This window comes from Amblyraja radiata, chromosome 26 (genome assembly GCF_010909765.2).
Source record: "Amblyraja radiata isolate CabotCenter1 chromosome 26, sAmbRad1.1.pri, whole genome shotgun sequence".
NCBI classification, from domain to species: Eukaryota; Metazoa; Chordata; class Chondrichthyes; order Rajiformes; family Rajidae; genus Amblyraja; species Amblyraja radiata.
Genome location: NC_045981.1, coordinates 4,912,943 through 4,934,352, shown reverse-complemented (window position 1 = coordinate 4,934,352; position 21,410 = coordinate 4,912,943). Strand labels below are relative to the sequence as shown.

General features: G+C 41.2%; 1 protein-coding gene across 2 annotated transcripts in view; it reads left to right on the top strand.

Moving 5' to 3' along the window:
• dnah9 (dynein axonemal heavy chain 9) overlaps positions 1-21,410 on the top strand; it is a 325,024-nt gene that overhangs the window by 287,015 nt on the left and 16,599 nt on the right. For both annotated transcript variants that reach the window (XM_033044073.1, XM_033044072.1), the window contains 4 exons: positions 2,520-2,711; positions 10,077-10,247; positions 12,496-12,678; positions 13,954-14,343. In XM_033044073.1, the coding sequence (XP_032899964.1) occupies positions 2,520-2,711; positions 10,077-10,247; positions 12,496-12,678; positions 13,954-14,343 (936 nt within the window). The remainder of the gene's footprint in view (positions 1-2,519; positions 2,712-10,076; positions 10,248-12,495; positions 12,679-13,953; positions 14,344-21,410) is intronic.

Sequence of the window (21,410 nt, the reverse complement as noted above, 5' to 3'; positions counted from 1 at the left end):
GCGTGGACCCGGTGTGCCGAAAGGGCCTGTTTCCACACTCTATCTCTAAACTAAACTAAACTAAATCTTTGGAGTGTGGGAGGAAACTGAAGAATTTGGACGAAACCCACGCAGGTCACGGGAAGAACGTACAAATTCCATACAGACAGTTCCTGTAGTTACGATCAAACCTGGGTGATTTTTTTCTATTACAAATCTCAAATTGTGGAGTACAGAGGCAAATAATTAAGTAAAGAGTCTTTGGCCCAAACATTATGGAGGGCAGAGAATATATCCCCTTTTTCATACTAGTACTGTATTTCAGTTTAATTTTTCTCAGCCTAATTACCTGATAACTGCTTTTATATTTTCAGAAGCTTTTCATGTTGATGATCAATATTACAGCAGAGGTTTGAGCATACTGAAAATCCTAATCATTATGGACTTCACTAAAACTGAGAAACAAAAGTGCTGTGAAATAATGTTCCAAAGCAGTGTCCTAATGTATCCTAATCAGTCCAGCATGGCAAATGCCATTTGCTGCTCAGGCATTCATTTGCCTACTTAACAAAATGGACAGCATGCATAATTAACACAACCAGCTAACATGCTGTGTGCTGAAGGCCACGTTTGTATCTTGGTTCTCGGTGTGAAAATCACAAAGCTTTATACATAGTTGTAACGGCAATTTGGCCCATCAAGTCTGCCCCACCATTCAATCATGGCTGATCTCCTTCCCCCTCCTAACCCCATTCTCCTGCCTCCTCTCCATGGAATGGGGTTAGGAGGGAGAGGTAGATCAGCCATGATTGAATGGTGGGGCAGACTTGATGGGCCAAATTGCCTAATTCTGCTCCTATTACTTACGATCTTATGATCTTGGTTGTATGATTGTGTGGTCTTTCTCTGCAAAAAGCACCTGCTACCTTTCCAGGAGAACAAAGAAAAACACACTGATTTGAGATATTCAGAGGCTCTGAGAGGCAGTGGATAAAGCAAACTGTTTTTTTGCTGAATTTATACTTTCTTAATGAAAACTTGGATGTTTTATTTATCATTATTCTCATAAAAAATATCCAGTTATTGAACAGTGCTGGCTGCAGCATATGATAGAGTGATTGCAGTCTGCACAGCTGTTGGTGCAGCAGAGTACATTACAATTTCTGGTTAAGATGAGAATATTATTTTCTTAATGCGTTTCATCTTTTATCTGTATCAAGCTGAGCAATAAAGGTGCATAGTTGGAACCATGTCCTTTGGTTTCTCAATTGCCAGCAGAGAATTGCCCCGATCATTTCTCAGGAAGGTCTAGAAATTGAAGATTAGTGGAAGGATACATATAAGAGTGAACAAATCATTTACATATTTTCCCCACTGAATGACAATCAAAGATAAAAATAAATGAGGATTAAAAAGGTGCTCACAGCATTCATAACACATCTTAACTCCGACTCTGTGGGGAAACAATGACTCAGATCCTTACATTGTTCTTTTTCCCTATCTTATCAATGAACTGAACTCCAATAAAATTACTATTAAGTACCTGACAATTTGATGCTTTTGAAAAAGAATGTTATTGAAAATTGTTATATTTAATGATCTATTTTATTACCAGACCATTTAGTTTATGGTGGCTCAATTCAGTTCAATTTTTATCACATGGCACTCTGGAACATCCTTTGAATGTGTTTGGAAATTAGTGTCGATAATCCTTTTTTTCTCTGAAAAATCTAAATGTGTAGTTTTATTCATTGCATACTACATTCGAGATCAAACTTGAATGAAGGAAGATGTGTGTGTCTCATTTATAGGTTTTAGCTGGTAAAAAGAACTGTGGGCAGTCTGCTTGCTACTTTCTTTAATCAAATATGGATGACCCATGGAACGTCTGTGAAATAAATAAGTCTCTCTCATCTTCAGTAATTGATTCAATTCCTCTTTTTAAGATGCGTCCCATATCTGAGGCTGGAGAGGGAAAGAAAATAGGTTTGTTTGATTGAGTTGTGCTATTTGCATCATTTTTCAGGGGACATATCAATCATAACTACATGATTTAACATGGTTGCTGTAAGATGCAACAATAAACTCCATCTAGATGGAAGAGAAAATTGTTCTATGGAAATGAACATTGTTCTACGCTGAATATTAAAATACTGTAATGCCCCTGTCCCACTTAGGAAACCTGAACGGAAACCTCTGGAGACTTTGCGCCCCACCCAAGGTTTCCGTGTGGTTCCCGGAGGTTGCAGGTGGTTGCCGGAGGTTGCAGGTAGTGGAAGCAGGTAGGTAGACTGACAAAAACCTCCGGGAACCGCACGGAAACCTTGGGTGGGGCGCAAAGTCTCCAGAGGTTTCTGTTCAGGTTTCCTAAGTGGGACAGGGGCATAAGCATACAGGTTTTATAGAGAGGAATAACAGAGTCATGTATGGTTGGTTTTCAAATGCGACACAAATTCAGCTTTTATCTCCGCAGCTGCTGGTGGGATTGGTGCACTTTTCTAGTGATTTCCATTTTGGATAAATATTGACTTGTATTGCAGGTTCCCTATGATGACTTACGCTACCTGTTCGGTGAAATTATGTACGGAGGGCATATCACAGATGATTGGGATAGGCGGCTGTGCAGAACATACTTGGAGGAGTTTATTAAGCCAGAGATGATGGAAGGAGAGGTTTTCCTGGCAACTGGATTCCCTCTCCCTCCAAACTCAGACTACAATGGCTACCATCAGGTACATTGTTATTTTCTGTCTTTTAATACGTCTTTTAATAATTTCCCTTAGCAGGCTCTTGGTTACGGTGGTAATACTGTTGAGTGCAATGTCAGAAGCTGAAACCAATTCAGTACACTGAGCTTGATCCCTCAATGATCATCACAATGATAACTTGTCCATATTGCAAAAATCAAAACCATCACAAAATCAATATACATCAAACTCATGAATTACTAAAGTTAATTAATCACACTTTGTGATAAATGCTGTGGTCAAGAAAACTCGAGACAAGTGAAATCCGATTACCGCCATGATGGCTAAGGACAAACATGAACATTACAAAAGAACAAAGAGGGATCTGGCGCGGTGGGGGGGGGGGGGTGTGGAGGGCGGATTGTAAGTTTACAAGCACCTTTTACGGGCGACTATTTGCATACCTTGGGGATGCAAGCAAAGTATTTAATTCAATTTGCATTACAATTGTGCCTTTGCTTGCCCTAATGCCGTGAGCCAGTTTCCCCCTGTGGTTAAAGACAATCTACTAGCGTTCAGTGCTGGAGATTGCTGACAGTCTTTCAAAGATGGTGTCCGGCAGCTGGGCCCTAACGAACATGACTATAGACCACACAAAAATGCTGGAGAAACTCAGCGGGTGCAGCAGCATCTATGGAGCGAAGGAAATAGGGAACGTTTCGGGCCGAAACCCTTCTTCAGACTATAGACCACACCGCTTCATCATGAACTGGCCTAATAGGGCTGATTGATCATTGAAGATATGATGGGGTTGGGGTGGATGAAGGTTGACTACCTGAAGGAGAACAAAGGTTTGTCCACAGAGTGTACACACAAAAGCTGGAGAAACTCAGTGGGTGCAGCAGCATCTATGGACTGAAGGAAATAGGCAACGTTTCGGGCCGAAACCCTTCTTCAGACTGATTGGGGGGGGGGGGGGGGGGGGGGGGGGGGGGGGGGCGGGGGGCGGGGAGAAGAAAGGAAAAAGGAGGAGGAGGGAGAGATGAGGGTGAGATAGGAAGGGGAGGAGATAGCAAAGGCTAACAGAATTGGGAGAATTCAATGTTCATGCCACCAGGATGCAGACTCCCCAAGCGGAATATGAGGTGCTGTTCCTCCAATTTCTGGTGGTGCTCACTCTGGCCATGGAGGAGGCCCAGGACAGAGAGGTCGGATACGGAATGGGAGTGCTGAGCCACCGGGAGATCAGGTTGGTTAATGCGGACCAAGCGGAGGTGTTTGGCGAAACGATCGCCAAGCCTATGCTTGGTCTCACCGATGTAGATCAGCTGACATCTAGAGCAGCGGATGCAATAGTGAGGTTGGAGGAGATGCAGGTGAACCTCTGTCGCACCTGGAACGACTGCTTGGTACTGGCCAGGTCAGTGGCTAAAAAGTTCGATTAGTCTTTTACAAGACTGTGTAAGTCCTTTCGTTGTCTGAAGAAGGGTCTCGTCCCAAAACATCACCCTTTACCTCTCTCCAGAGATGCTGCCTGCCCCGCTATCATGCCAAAATGCCAGCATGATAGCCAGCATTTTGTGTCTATCTTCCCATTGTTCATATTAGTCCTTAGCCATCATGGCGGTAAGCAGATTTCACTTGTCTTGAGTTTTCTTGACCACAGCAGTCAGGCATTATGTGACCATCTCTAGAGCTCACCCACAGGAGTGCGAGGAAGTTGATCATACTGGAAGGTCTCCAAGCTCAGGCCAACGCCGTGTTTCTTAACTCTGAGGACACAGGCTTTGTAATAGATTTTCCAAAGCCCCAACAGCATGTGCACACATCAGACTCCTTCAGTCGGTTGAGATTCACACCAATAGCTGGGCAGCGGATGTCATGTGTTACTTTGTCCTCTGAAAACATAGAAACATAGAAAATAGGTGCAGGAGTAAAGCTTAAAGAGCAAAGCTTACCTGAAACATTAGCAGAATCAACGATCACATTAATACTTAAAAAAGATAAAAATATAGAAGAACCAGGATCATATAGAGCTATTGCTCTGTTAAATACGGATCAAAAAATAATAGCGAAAACACTAGCCAGAAGACTAAGCAGGTATGTTAGTAGACTAATAAATGAGGATCAAACAGGATTTATACCTAAGAGACACTCATTCAATAATTTGAGACGCTTGCTTAACATAATGCACTCACATAAATCTCATGACCAAGAGTTATCTATCATTTCACTGGACGCAGAAAAAGCGTTTGATCAAGTAGTATGGGATTATATGATTAAAGTATAGCAAAAATTCCAAATGGGAGAGAACTTCATCGCATGGATAAAATTATTATATAACAAACCCACGGCTAGAATACTAACATCTGGGACGACAGATGGCACAATGGGCTAAGTGTTCGGCTGGCGACCGGAAGGTGGCCGGTTCGAATCCCGCTTGGAGTGCATACTGTCGTTGTGTCCTTGGGCTAGACACTTCACCCACCTTCGCCTGTGTGTGAATGTGTGTGAATGTGTGTGAGTGATTGGTGGTGGTCGGAGGGGCCGTAGGCGCAGAATGGCAGCCACGCTTCCGTCAGTCTGCCCCAGGGCAGCTGTGGCTACAGAAGTAGTTTACCACCACCGAGTGTGACTGAGGAGTGAATGAATAATGCGATGTAAAGCGCCTTGAGTATTAGAAAGGCGCTATATAAATCCCATCCATTATTATTATTATTAATAATATACTATCCATGAAATTTGAATTATCAAGGCGTAATAGACAAGGATGTTCATTATCACCGCTGTTATTTGCTTTGGTAATTGAACCCCTTGCTGAAAAAATAAGAACACACCCGGATATTTATGGTTATAATACAAAACACTCAAATAACATAATATCTTTATACGCCGATGATGTACTATTGTACATCACAAAACCACAAATTAGTATACCAAACATATTAAATTTAATTGAGGACTTTGGATCCTTCTCAGGTTATAGAATAAACTGGAACAAAAGTGAAATTATGTCGATAAAACCAAAAGACTCAACACACCTCCGGAAATTCCCCTTTAAAATAGCCACAGAAAAATTCAAATATTTGGGAATTGAAATTACTAGAAACTACCATGATATGTTTAAAGCCAATTATAATCCCTTACTTAAGAAACTAAATAATTTGATTAAATTCTGGAAAACACTTCCGATGTCCCTAATAGGCAGAATAAACGCTATAAAAATGATCTTTTTACCACAAATCCTATACCTATTTCAATCAATACCTATATATCTCCCAAAAAAGTTTTTCAAAAAATTGGACTCAGACATTACAAATTTTATATGGGATTATAAATCCCATAGAATACAAAGAGCACACCTTAATAAACGAAAAGAGTTGGGTGGTCTAGCGCTCCCTAACTTTATGTATTATAATTGGGCAGTAAATATTAAAAATATGATTCACCTGCTGGACAATTCTGCCCAGCAGGTGGACTGGATTGTAATGGAAAGAGAGGACTGCTCTCTGTGTAATGTAGGAGCGACTCTCCTCTCACCAATACATCTGAATAACAAAAATTATAATAAAAATCCAATTATACATAGCACAATTAGAACATGGAAACAAATAAAACAGAATCTAAAATTAAGAAACCTATCTCTTTTAATACCAATAGTTAATAATCCATCGTTTAAACCATCAATTATAGACAAATCATTCATACAATGGGAAAGAATGGGAATCAAAACGCTCGGAGATCTGTATGAATTGGGAAAATTACTATCATTTCAACAACTACAACTGAAATATAATTTGAAAAATAATCAATATTTTAAATATCTTCAAATTCGTAATTATCTGAAAAAATACACAAAAGACTATCATAATATGCCTACAGACTTACTGGATGAAGCAATGAAGACAAAGGCGGAATCAGCGAATCTAATATCGTACTTATATAACATCATCTTAAACATAGAAATACCCACAACTGATGGAATTAGAAGAGACTGGGAACAAGAATTAGCTATAAAAATTTCAAAAGAGAGCTGGGATAATCACTTACTACAGGTGCATAAATGTTCGATCAACGTACGACATACCCTCATCCAATTCAAAACATTACATAGACTATATTATTCAAAAACTAAAATAAATAAACTCTTCCCTAATGTCTCACTCATCTGTGATAAATGTCTGTGTCAAGAAGCTACCATAGCGCATTCTTTTGTTTTTTGTACAAAAATACAAAAATTCTGGAATGAAATATTTGACATCTTTACAAAATTAATTAAAATAAAACTGGGACCAAAACCAGAATGGATTATTTTTGGAATATCGGAAGGTAACCCTGAACTAAACGTGTTTCAGAAGAATTTACTCAATTACGGCCTAATAATGGGGAAAAAAACTCATACTTAAATTCTGGAAAAATGCGCCTACACCAACAATAAAAATGTGGATATCAAATATGTTTGAAACACTACATCTGGAAGAGATGAGATTCCTCTTAGCAGGCAAAGCAGACCACTTCCAAAAGACGTGGTCTACGTTTTTGGAACTATTACAAGCATAAGGTGCAATAGTAATTTTTAAAATAAATAAATAAATAAATAAATAAAAGGTGCCAGGGTCTGGCAACGGGGGGGTAAAAAAAAAACCCCCCCAACAAAAACAGACTTGGTTGGTAGTCCCCTTTCTGCGGAGTTTAATGTTATAATAGAGCGATTGTTTCTCCTTTCTTTTTCCTTCTTTTCTAGGGTCTACTTTCTTTCTTTACTTCCTTCTCTAACTTCTTTTCTAAGGGGCTTTCTTTTCTCAACACTCTCCTGCACCTTCACGACTCTTGCGCACTTTCTTTACTTCTATCTTTTCCTTAAAGCTCAAAAAATGAAGCGGTACAAAAAATGTATTAAGACATATGTGTTGTGTAGCATTGTAACTTACCGTACTTCTAATTTTAAAAAAAGAAGAAGAAGTAAAAGAAAACATAGAAACATAGAAAATAGGTGCAGGAGTAGGCCATTCGGCCCTTCGAGCCTGCACCGCCATTCAATATGATCATGGCTGATCATCCAACTCAGTATCCTGTACCTGCCTTCTCTCCATACCCGCTGATCCCTCTAGGCCACAAGGCCCACATCTAACTCCCTCTTAAATATAGCCAATGAACTGGCCTCAACTACTTTCTGTGGCAGAGAATTCCACAGATTCACCACTCTATGTGGAAAAATACATTCTCATCTCGGTCCTAAAAGACTTCCCCCTTATCCTTAAACTGTGACCCTTTGTTCAGGACTTCCCCAATATCGGGAACAATCTTCCTGCATCTAGCCTGTCCAACCCCTTAAGAATTTTGTAAGTTTCTATAAGATCCCCCCTCAATCTTCTGAATTCTAGCGAGTACAAGCCGAGTCTATCCAGTCTTTCTTCATATGAAAGTCCTGCCATCCCAGGAATCAGTCTGGTGAACCTTCTCTGTACTCCCTCTATGGCAAGAATGTCTTTCTTCAGATTAGGAGACCAAAACTGTACGCAATACTCCAGGTGTGGTGAAAGCAGCAACCTAAATCTTCCTACCTACTTCCCTGGCTGAAGACCAGTTATGCCCATTGTTTACCACTTGCAGTTCCTGCCTCTGTGTCATCCTCTAAATTCTAAGCAGTTTTCTGTTGGTGTGAAGACAAGTCCAATGATACCCCGGAGCTGAGTAGGTTGCTGTTCTACTGCATCTAAACTGAAAAGTATGGAAACATGCAAACAAAATATAGTGTACGCCGGCCCTGCTATTCAATATGATTGGAGCTGATCATCCAAATCCAGGATCACCTTACTGTTTTCTCCCCATATCCATTGCCAACCCAATTAACCTACAAACCTGTACGTCTTTGGAGTGTGGGAGGAAACCGAAGATCTCGGAGAAACCCCACGCAGGTCACAGGGGAGAACGTACAAACTCTGTACAGATAAACGCCCGTAGTCAGGATCAAACCCGGATCTCTGGCACGGTAAGACAGCAACTGTACGCTGCACTACCATGACGCCGTTCTTCCTTGAAAGGTTGAGGCTGCCTTTAAACTACCCGAGCTATCTCTCAGTCAGTCACTCGTGATGTTGGCCCGCTGTTGCTCGGCCCACCCAAAGGGCAGGACGATTAGCCACTGTAAGCATGTAAATGAGCAGGCAGCATGCAGTTAGTGCAGGTTAATTGCACATCACAAAACACCGTCCCACGCCACCTCTCTTTAGATCTTAACAAACTTAGCCCCCCCTATGATTCTTGTTATCTAATTGTTTCTTTCATGAATTCTGGCTCACAAGGCAGAGGCACAAACGACTGATAATGGGCCAATTAATGGCCGATAGCAATAGTGCACAGCAGCCTGCAGCATTTGCACAGTCAGACATCATTCCAACAGCTTGCATCCACATAAAATACACGGCCTTTGTGGGTTCAGCTCCAGGACACAATGATAAGGCTGAATTGCTCTCTGATTATACAAGGGATTTTGCAAAGAACTGCATGGCTTCAGCTCGGCTTTTGTAGATTTACTGCTACAAATGGGAACAGACTGGGTATTTGTAAAAGGCTGCATGACTTCCCTCATCAACCTATGTAATGTCATCTCGGAATGTACCTCTTCAGTAAATATATAAATAAGGAATACAAACTGCACACCTAATGCAGAGACAACCGATACAGAGAGACTGTACAGTGGCACAGCTCTATCAGCTGCCTCACAGTGCCAGAGACCCCCAGGTTCAATCCCCACCTTGGGTGCTGTCTGTGAGGAGTTTTCACGTTCTCCCTGCAACCTCGTGGGTTTTCTCTGGCTTCTCTGGTTTCCACCCACATCCCAAAGATGTGTGATTTGTAAGTTAATTGGCCACTCTAAACTGCCCCTAGTGCGTAGGGAGCAGATGCAAAAGTGGGATAACAGAGAACAGCTGTGAACGGTTATTGATGGCTGGCATGGACTCGCTGGGCCGAAGGGCTTGTTTCCATGCTGCAAGTCTATAACTAAAACTAAAAACTAAAACAACCAGGGAAGAAAAGCATTCCGGATCAAGTATACTCCTGGATAACACCATCCGTTTAAATGTTTTATGAAATGAAAACAGAAAGTGCAGGAAACTCTTCGCAGGTCAGGCATCATCTGTCGAAAGAAAGATAAAGTCAATGTTTGACATCTGAGACCCACCAGAACTATTTACGCTCCTAAATATTAAACTCTGTTTCTCTTTGCCCACATACTGCCTGCTCTACTGTGTGTTTCCAGTATTTTCTATTTTAATTTCAGATTTCTACCATCTGCAGCTTTTTGATTCTATTTGTTTAATGATTTTCTAAATATTTATATTATTATGAACCAGAGTGTGACGCTGATGTTGCATTGTTGTTTAGCATGCTCCTTTTCCTCATCAGTACATCGATGACGTGCTTCCACCTGAATCTCCCTACCTCTACGGTCTCCACCCCAATGCTGAGATTGGCTTCCTCACGTTGACCTCGGAAAAGCTCTTCCGTACAGTGCTGGAAATGCAGCCCAGGGACAGCAGTGGTGGAGAGGGCGGAGGAATCACACGAGAAGAAAAGGTAAACCAAGAAGCTAAAACTGTTGGTTGCAAAGATCCATGCCGAGCGATTGCTGTTTCCAGCAAATCATAGTTCGTCATATCAGATGCAAACTAAATTTGTTATTTGCTCAATCCTGGTTTTTGCAAAGTAATGGACATAGCTGGAGGTTATCGGCAGTGGCGGACTGGGTCTAAAAATATTGGTTGCCAGGAGACAAAGGGGGCCCACTTCAACAGGGGCCCACTTGCCATCGGGCAAGCTGACACCCTGGCCAGTCCGCCACTGGTTATCGGGTAATTTACTGAGAAACCCGCGTTCCAATGCCTGTGGGTGTAGAGCAGGTCGTTGCTGCCAATACTATTATGCTAGTGAACAGACCCTCAGAAAGGAAATATAAACTTGAAGATTAACTTGACAATTCAATGTCTGCACCAATTATTCTTCATGCCTCAGTCCCTCACCCACATTGAAGTTATTGTGCCTTTTCATTGTTTCTTCTTCAGTTTTCAATGAGCTTTAATTTTTCCATTGGGAAAGTTTTATTTTTTCCATTGCTTATAGCTTAGAATCTAGGATGTGAAGTTAAAATTTTAATTTATTCAATTGTCAACTCCAGCTCCAAACCTCTGATCTATTGAGCCAAACCTTACATAAATGTCAACTCTCGTGATATTCGGCTAGGAAAATCCCACATCACATGGGGATCTATCCCATTGTCTAATGACCCATAAACCCCTGACACCCGCACTAATCAAGAATCTATCTGTCTGTGCCTTAGTTATTTTCCTGTTGTTGTGATAAGGAAGAGAAACATTCCCAACGAGAGGACACACCATTTGTGGTTAACAATAGGACAAAGACAAAGGACATTTATTGTCACATACACCATTTCTGGTGTAGTGAAATTTGAGTTGCCATTTGCAGCACACCAATAAAAGTAAGACACCACATTAAAGACAAATTTAACATAAAACATAAAAACATCCCCCCCCACAATGGTTCCCACTGTGAGGGAAGGCAACAAAGTCCAGTCCTTTTCCTCTTGTTCACCCTGTAGTCGGGGCCTATTTGAGGCCTCCGCAGTCGCCACAACGGGAAGGTATTACTTTAATTAAGATAAACTGGCAGCAAACCCACACCTAGACTATTGTGGGCCATATTGTCACCTATTGGTCAGGAAGGATGTTAATGCATTAGATGTAGTTGAGAGGAAGTTTCTTGGACTGACGCGTGGGAAGGTGGGTTGCCTAATAAGAATTTGGACATGCTAGGCATATTTCCACTTGTTTAGAAGAGCAAGATTGGACTTGATTCTAAGAAATAAGATTTTGAGAAATCTGGATAGATTCCACGGTGGCGCAGTGGTAGAGTTGCTGCCTCACAGAGCCAGTGCCCCGAGTTCGATCCTGACCATGGCTGCTGTATGTACGGAGTTTGTATGTTCTCCCTGTGACCACATGGGTTTTCTCTAGATGCTCTGGTGTCCTCCCACACACCAGGACATACAAGTTTGTAGGTTAATTGGCTTGGTATAGTGTAAATTGTACTTAGTATGTACATAGAAATTAGGTGCAGGAGTAGGCCATTCGGCCCTTCGAGCCTGCACCGCCATTCAATATGATCATGGCTGATCATCCAACTCAGTATCCTGTACCTGCAATCTCTCCATACCCCCTGATCCCTTTAGCCACAAGGGCCACATCTAACTCCCTCTTAAATATAGCCAATGAACTGGCCTCAACTACCTTCTGTGGCAGAGAATTCCAGAGATTCACCACTCTCTGTGTGAAAAATGTTTTTCTCATCTCGGTCCTAAAAGATTTCCCCCTTATCCTTAAACTGTGACCCCTTGTTCTGGACTTCCCCAACATCGGGAACAATCTTCCTGCATCTAGCCTGTCCAACCCCTTAAGAATTTTGTAAGTTTCTATAAGATCCCCCCTCAATCTTCTACATTCTAGCGAGTACAAGCCGAGTCTATCCAGTCTTTCTTCATACGAAAGTCCTGGCAAAGTCCTGTAGGATGGTGCTAGTGTACAGGGTGATTGCTGGTCGGCACGGACTCAGTGGGCTGAGGGGCCTGTTTTCATGCAGTATCTCTAAAAAAAAGTCAATGATCCTATTGTTGTGAAAATGAGAATGTGGATCACCTTTGAAGCAGTAAAAACCATTGGCTTAGCAAAGCCAGAGTCATGCCTGTAATTCAGTGAACCACCACTGTTCAATCTTGTGGAGATTTTCACAGTTCCTCTTCCCAACATTCCAGGTAAAGGCTACTTTGGACGAGATAATGGAAAAGTTACCAGATGAGTTTAACGTCCCAGAACTGATGAGCAAGGCAGAGGAGAGGACACCTTACATCCTGGTGGCTTTTCAGGAGTGTGAACGGATGAATATTCTTACATCAGAGATCAAACGCTCACTCAAGGAGCTGGGCTTGGGACAGAAGGTACGTTTAAAAACAACACAATGTTTAAATCAGACTATTTGGTATGATGGTCGGAGGAGGAAAAGGGGAAAAGACAACATTTAAGAATCCCAACATTTAAGAAACAGGTAGACAGGTTTGGAGGGATGTGGGCCAAATGCAGGCAGGTGGGATTAGTGTAGCTGGGATGTGTTGGCCTCTATGGACAACTTGGGCTGAGGACCTGTTTCCACACTGTATCACACTATAACTCAATGACATGAAAATGAATGGTTTACTAGACCAAGTGGGACCTGTCACATGGGAATCCTGGTCCCCCAACGCAACCCGTTCCCCCAACGCAATATTCCACCACTCGCCTATAGGCCCCAATTGTGGCTCATTTCCTCTTATTCACCCTTCCACATTTTAAACTTGGAGTCCAGCTCAGTGTGAGCTCAGACATGTTTTCAGAACATTCTGAGCTTCTGCACTTGTTAACTTATCAAGTCTCATGTTTGCATCCATTGAGATGGGCAGAGAGTGATGCTTTAATTATAAATCACCATTTACTAATGAGATCCAGGCGTATATAAATCATTTTCAATGTGCTGACTGCTTTTAAGTTCCAGCTGGGCAAAATCATATTTGCAGTGTTTTGCTCTGCATGACCAGGACTTAAAGTATTCTGTTTTTGAGACAACGAGACACTTGTCAAACGGCAAAGTGGTAGAGCTGCCCACTCACCGCGCCAGAGACCCAGATTCCATCCTGACCACGGGTGCTGTCTTTGTGGAGTTTCCCAAAACTTTACCACACTGGGTGAAAAATTCTCCATCCTAATAAAAGCATGCTTCTCATTCTTAGAATGTGACTACTTGTAGTGGGTACTCAACCAGTGAAAAGCACTATTTTGTGGAGTAACATAAGACTTTTGTCGGTTTCGATGAGATCGCATCTTATTCTTTTGCTCTCCGGAGAGTGGAGGCCTAGTTTACTCAGCCTCTCTTATTACAAACCTGCAATCAGTATGGTGAATCTTAATTGTAATCCCTTAGCAAGTGTAGCCTGTCTTTAGCTAATGCCAAACCAGTATACAACACTTCAGATGAGGTCTCATGTAATGCAATGTTACAGAACGAAATTAGTATAATGGTAAATTGCCAAAAAAAACAAAACCAAAGAAAACTTCAAACATCATTCTAGATTGAGGCATTTTTTTGGTTACAAACAGTCCAAATAAATCTGAAGCTGTTGTATGATACTGAGTCAACTACTACCACTAGATTTCTCCTTAACTTTCCTTGTCTTATCTAGGGAGAGCTGACCATGACAAGCGACATGGAGAGCTTGCAAAATGCCATCTTCTTTGACCAAGTACCAGATTCGTGGAATAAGCGAGCCTACCCATCAATGACTGGGCTGGCCAACTGGTTCGTTGATCTCCTCAGTCGTATTAAGGAACTGGAAACCTGGACGTCTGATTTTGCTCTCCCTTCTGCAGTATGGCTTGCCGGCTTCTTCAATCCCCAGTCCTTCCTCACAGCTATCATGCAGTCTATGGCACGGAAGAATGAATGGCCTTTAGACAAGATGTGTCTGCAGTGTGATGTTACCAAGAAAACCCGTGAGGATTGTAACAGCCCTCCCCGTGAGGGTGCCTATGTACATGGCCTGTTTATGGAGGGGGCCCGCTGGGACTCACAGGTACTCAACAACCTTTCTCTATAGTTCCAATTAAGTTTTTTAAAAATCACTGTTTTTCTGAATGGGTATGTAACTAACCCTGCTTTATTTGGAAGTTTAGATCCTGTTCAATTCTTGGTTCTTGGTTTCTTGGTCCTCCAAAATATTCCAAATGGAATTTAAACTGGAGGTGGTGAAGGGAGGGCTTAAGCCAGAAAGGGTTATTGGGAAGAAAGAGCTACTTTAAATTTAGTTGCATCTGGTTGAGTAACTATAGTTGGGTGGAGATTATTCCATGCTTTAATTGTGCGGGGGAAGAACGAATTGCTGTAGCTTTGTAGCTGGGATCACAAATTGCATCGAATGCCCTCGTCTGCTCTTGGTTTGGGTTTGGTGTAGGTCTTGTAATCTATGTAATTAAAGCAACTGCGAACTCTTTGCATATTGGCACAGATCAATTGAGTACAGATGAACTACAATAGGAATAGATTTAAAAGAAGCAACATTGCTTCTGGCCCTTTTAATATGAGTACTTAATTCTTTATTTCTTGAGCTTGATTCAGAGCCCATGTTATAGGATGCCTACTTTATGCAAAAATAAAATGTATTTATTCTTATTTCTCATTTTGCGACATAGAATAGACACTGGACAAGTCCTCAATGGGCTTAAATTGTTCTTTGGGGGAGATTATGGCCAGTGCTGCTTGGCATTAATGCAATGTCTATGACTGTAAATCCTCACTTCCATTCATGTTGTTGTAATACAATGTGATAATGTTGTTTCTTGTGACACTTACTCAATATTTGCCATAGTTTATACCTTTTAGCATTTTCCGACTGGATATAACGAAATGAAAAAGGATTTAAAATCTTGCAGAAGTCAGCAAAACAAAATAAATTTTCCAGCTCTCTATTGGGTGTCCAACTTACCCTCTCCCCCGTTAAGTTATTGATCACGAACTTAGCTGGAATAATAATATTAAAAAAAACGTTTGCTACATGAACAGTAAAAAAGTCCAAGTATCCTTCAGTGAACGACTCACCTACGGGCTGCTCAAAGCATTGCGACCATGTACAAAGCACAAATCAAGGGTGATAGAACAGTTACCACTTACCTGGATGAATGCAGCTCCATTAATACGGACAGCTTAATAACATTCACAGCAAAACAGCCATTAGCTCTTCACTTTATCCACCTTCTCCTTTGAAACTCAGCAAGCCTTCTTTGACAGCACCACCCAAATCCTTGGCTTATACCATCTAAAAGAATGGAGCAGATGTGAAATTTGCACTACCTTCAAGTCACATATTATCTAGCTCAGTAATAAATCTCTTTGGAGCAGCACTGTGAGTATCTTCCCAGAGGGGACCAAGAATGTGGTTTTATACAAGAATGTGTCGGCAATGAATCCTCATCTTGCCAGTGATATCCACATAGCAGGAATTAAATGGAAAGCAAACGCTACTTGCTTTGTTCTTGTCAATTGAGAGATGTATATATATATATTTGCAGTGTGATAATTCAGTAGCTGGCTAGTTTAATGCATCATTTGTTTGAGATACAAAGTTTGTTTCACATATGTCCATTGCAATGTGTAGAACATATTTGTGAAAGTTCCCTTTTAATGAACTAAATAATTGACGAGATTTCAACTTTTCATCCATGTGGCACATCAGTTCGATCATTATCCACTCGCCTGAACCGGTTGAATAGAGTCCATCAATGAATATTTCAATAAATATGCCAGTTTGAATCTTGCTTTCAAAATGAGATTAGATTAATCTTGCATAATTATGGACCATTATATTTATGGGAACATAATCGAACTCTGATTACATTTTGCATCGAGTCTGAGAATGCCACATTTCAGTGAGAAGCTGAAAACAACTTTAATTAAAGCTAGCACACTGTAGGTACTTGCTGCTGGATCCCAAGTTTGATCTTGATCTTGCATTTTGACTACAGAGAGGTTGCATGTTATATTTGCATGAATTTCCCCTTAGTACTCTAATACCTAAAGATATGTTTGTAGGTTAATTGTTTTGAGTAAAATTACACTTGAGGTAGATGAATGGGAACATGAATCAAAAGGGGAATTGATGGGCTTGAATTGAGAGAATAAATTGCAGGTGTACCAGAAAATAAGGAAATAGGAAATGTGATTCAAAGGATTCTTCCCCTGGAGCAGACATGGGCAAGTTGGGCTGAATGTTGTTATAGACGATAAGGGCCTGTCCCAATTCACGACCTCTGCCGAGTTTGCGCTTGACTTATACTCGCAGCATGGTCGTCACTAGGTCGTATGTAGGTCGTAGGTAGGTTGTAGGTAGGTTGTGATGTTAGTCGTAGGTACTCGTGGCATCAAGTAGTTCGGGGTGTTTTTCTAGCCTGATGAAACATGGCCACGAGTAAAAAAGGTCGTGAATTAGGTCGTGAAAGTGGGGCAGGTCATTAAGGTTGCTGTAAAGGGCTAGTTCAGTTTAGTTTAGAGATACAGGATGGAAACAGGCCCTTCGACCCACCAAGTTCACGCCGACCAGCGATCCCCACGTACTAGCACTAACCTACACACACTGGGGACAATTTACAATTTTACCAAGCCAATTAGCCTACAAACCTGTACGTCTTTGGAGTGTGGGAGGAAACCGGAGCACCCAGAGAAAACCCACGCAGGTCACTGGGAGAAGGTATAAACTCCATACAGACAGCACCCGTAGTCAGGTATTTAATAAGTCAACATGTGTTGGTACAGAAATAATCATCAACAATTGGTTGAAAGACTGAAAGCAGAGTGTGAATAGGAGATCCCAGCATACGGGGGGGAGGGAGGGAATTTAGGAGGATCTGGTGTGGGATACTTTATAAATTTGTCAGCACCCTTGATGTAGCGACTCTGAATACCTTGGGTATGCAAAACAACAAATTTTACTGTGACTTGTCACATGTGACAATAAAGTATTCATTCATTCATGGTATTAGTGGCAGTTCTGCACCAATATAAAGAGCTATCCTATTTTCCTTTACGGACAGTTTTCCTGCATGCTCCCTTAACAAGAGATCACCACAAATGCTTTCTGATCCGCTGAATTTTTTGTTTTCATTTGGAAATAATTGGGTAATTTTCAGTTTGGCTGATTGTTTTACTCCTGGGGTGCCACAAAGATCAGCTATTTACAATTCATATAATGACCTAGATGTAATGATAATATAACTCTGCTAACAATACAAATGCCAATTGGAAAGTGGGCTATAGGGAGGGTACAAAGCAACTGCAAAGAGCAATATACAGGTTAAATGACTGGGAAAGAATATGAAGTATATCAAAATATGAGATTATTCATTTAGATATAAAGGGTAGTAAACATTGATTTGCAATTGTAAGGAACTGGTAAATGGTGGTGTATATCATGATGAGAAAGTAATGGTTAAAATGCAGAATGTGAATGCAGAACAATTATGAAGGTACATGATTATTGACCTTTATTTTAAAATCTTACAATTATACAACTTTGGATATGGCGAGGCCATATCTAGAGTTTTATGTACAGTTTTCGTCTTCAGTCCCCAGGAGGATCTAATGTACTTCTCCTGTGAAAGGTAATTGTGCTGGATTGCCCAAAACTTACTGGAATTCAGAGACAGTGAATAAAAGTTTCAAAGAGAGAATGGCATAATACTGTAGATCTTATGACTTCCTGCAGAAAACTCTCAAACGATAGGACATAGTTTAGTTTAGAGATACAACATGGAAACAGGCCCTTCAGCCCACCGTGTCCACGCTGACTAGCAATCCCCGAACACTAACACCATCCTAAACACATACACACACTCGGGACAATTTACAATTTTACCAAGCCAATGAACATACCTGGGAGGAAACCAAAACACCCGGAGAAAACCCACGCAGGTCATGGGGAGCACGTACAAGCTCCATACAGGCAGCATCCGTAGTCAGGATTGAACGCAGGTCTCTGGTGCTGTAAGGCTGCAACTCTATCGCTGAGCCACTGTGCCGCCCTAGACTGAGACAGTTGTGAATATTTGGCATTGTTTCCTTTTCATCTCAGTGCACCAGTTGCTTCTCCAACACTATCCATTGATGGAGTTCATGTTTCACTTATTAATGGAACCCTGAGCATTTATTTCATGTTTAAACAATGCACATGAAATGTAAAACACTTCAAATTTATAAAAGTAAGAGGATGCTACTTGACATTCCATTCTTATTATTCTTATTATAAAACCAAACGATTTTATTTTTTCATTCTGCAGCGTACAGGTTAACACAATTCCTCAGAGGGATGTGCTGTGCAATGTGATATTTAGGGTCACTTAGTAAATAGCCAGCACAGCAACAGCAGTAGTTCATACTGGGTATCGTTAAATATTAATGTGCATTGATGAAACTTTGAATGGGTGTTTAAGAAAAAACAAAAATCACAGTTTAATAAGACAAATCAATTTATTATGCAAAGAAAGGCCTGGCTGCTGTGCAGGGAATTAATATTCCCATCTTCAAGTGCTACAGAGTTGACCTCACTCTACAAATACAAACCTGACCTGCGATTAATGGGAAAGTCTCTATAAAGATGGACCTTGTGGATGGTAGAGTATTCTGTACTCAGCGAACAGCAGATGAGGCAGCTCAGTGTTGTTAGCAGAAGCAATGTACGTCTTATCATCGGGTGCAGCAGCATCTATGGAGCGAAGGAGATAGGCAACGTTTCGGGCCGAAACCCTTCTTCAGACCGATGGGGGGTGGGGGGGTCCCCCCGGACTGCGATACTATAGCCAACAGGAACCTTTGTAAGAGGAGGTTCCTGCAGGAAAAACACAACCTCGTCAGTAATGAAAACTTACCTGTAGGTTTTTTACTTACCGCTGGCAGGAATGAGTTGCCTGCCAGACCGGTGCCTCGCCATGCGGATGACGATAATGATACGCATGCGGCCTGGCGGGGCATCTTCACGGAATCACTCAGGTGACTCCGAAGTAAAATGTGATTTCAGGACCTTTCACCAATGCTTGACGTACTTGTTATTAAATATTCATGGCACCAACCCCTCCCTCGAACACTGCCTGCAAGTTTGTTCTTCCAAAAAAACTGCTCCTCATCTGTTTAGGAACTTCTGTTGTGTGTTTCCAACTACAGTTAATGTGCTGCCTGAAGTTATTGCGACTATTGAGAGGATTGATTAGATGCTCGTGGCCCATATATGCTGGCTCTCCTGTCCTTGAACTTTGGAGATGCAATTTATTTCACACAACTATAGGCACACGGTTTAGATCTAAACTTAAAGGACACTTGGACAAGTATGTAGATAGGAAAGGGTTAGAGGGATATGGGCCAAAGGGATTAGCTGAGATGGGGTATCTTGGTCAGCATGGACAAGTTGAGCTGAAGGGCCTGTTTCCATGCTGTATTCTTGACAGATACGAACAAAAGAAATCATTTGCAGCTAGTTTAATAGCTTTCTCTGGTGTTACCAATGTAAGGTTCACAGCCGCACCTCTATACATTCCAAAATATCCTTCAGACTCTATGACTGATATGTCAGTTTCTAATCTATTTAAATAAGGTTTGACCGAGAACATTTCATGTATTTTTGTAATTCAGTAGATGGAGCCTCTGGGCTGTTACATTTGTTAACTAGATGATTCACTGCAATATATTGATACTCACTTTTTCACAGGTTTCCATTGCTGTTAGTCCCTAGATAACATGTTAATGTGATCTGTAATCCTTTGCTTAATGCGATGGAGCACTTCATTAACACATTGTGATGCAGAACAGCTGATTGATGCTAATATGGAACAAGAGCAAAAGATTGTAGGCACTGGATGGAGGTCAATCTGACCCTGACTTCATTACTGCAAATTAATTGCGGATTATGACTTGCGTTCACTGCTAAAGAGGGCAATCTTTGTTTTGCACCTGTCATGTCCTAAGTCTGTATTTCACCTCAAATGGTCAAAGGATCAGGTCCAGGAACACCTGCCCTGTGTTTGCAGGGACTCCTATACACTGCATCTACTTTACTTCCCCGCTCCCTCTCTCACAATGGCTTCAGTTTGAAATTAATTTTTCGAGGAGCGGTGAAAATGTTTAGTGCAGGAAGGAACTGCAGATGCTGGTTTAAACCGAAGATACACACAAAAAGCTGGAGTACCTCAGAGGGTCAGACAGCCTCTCTGGAGAAAAGGAATTGGTGACGTTTGAAGAAAGGTCTCAACCCAAAACTTCCCCTATTCCTTTTCTCCAGAGATGCTGTCTGACCTTCAGAGTTATTCCAGCGTTTTGTGTCTACCTTCTGTAGGTATGTTGCAAAACCTACCTTAAGCGTCGCTGCAGATCTGTCCCAGCCCGTGTGTGTGATTATGGCGCCGTTTAGAGGGGGGCGGGTATAAAACGCGATTTTCCCTAGGCTGTTCAAATCGAGCTTGTTCAGCCTACCTCAGTTGCTGATGAAAAATCGCTTGAAGTTTCGCTCGCTGGAGCTATTTTTACATTTTACGGGTTTAATTAATTATTATAGTAAGTTAAAAATTAACCTCTAAACCCGTGACCGCCGACAACGGGTCGGATCTCATACAGGGGACAACGGAAGGTAGGTTGTTTATTTTTACATTAAAAAGCGCTTCTTAAGATCCCTTTATACAAAGTTTTATGTTGCGAGTAGCTAATTTGGGGCCCATTATATCCCGCAGTATTTTTCTGGGCATTTGGGGGCACAAATCTACCGCAATGTGAACGTTCTAAACCAGCGCGTTCCACAGGATCCCACTCGAAAGCTGATTTAAATGGCCATTAATTTACAGCAATTGAACACTAAATTCCTTCCATTTGGCCTATAAATTAATGTAAATGAGATTTAAAAATCATGTTTTATTGTGAATTCTTTGTGAATATTATTTGGACACTTGGGCTATTTAAAAATGTTAATCATTTCTTAAGAAATGGATAGATGTTTAGATCTAGTAATTGAAGTTTGGAAGTAGCTACAATTGGGTAACTAACTAATTATATGCTTTAATTTCAGGTCATCCAAGTAAGATTATTTTATATTTGTTTCAGAATGCTTCAATC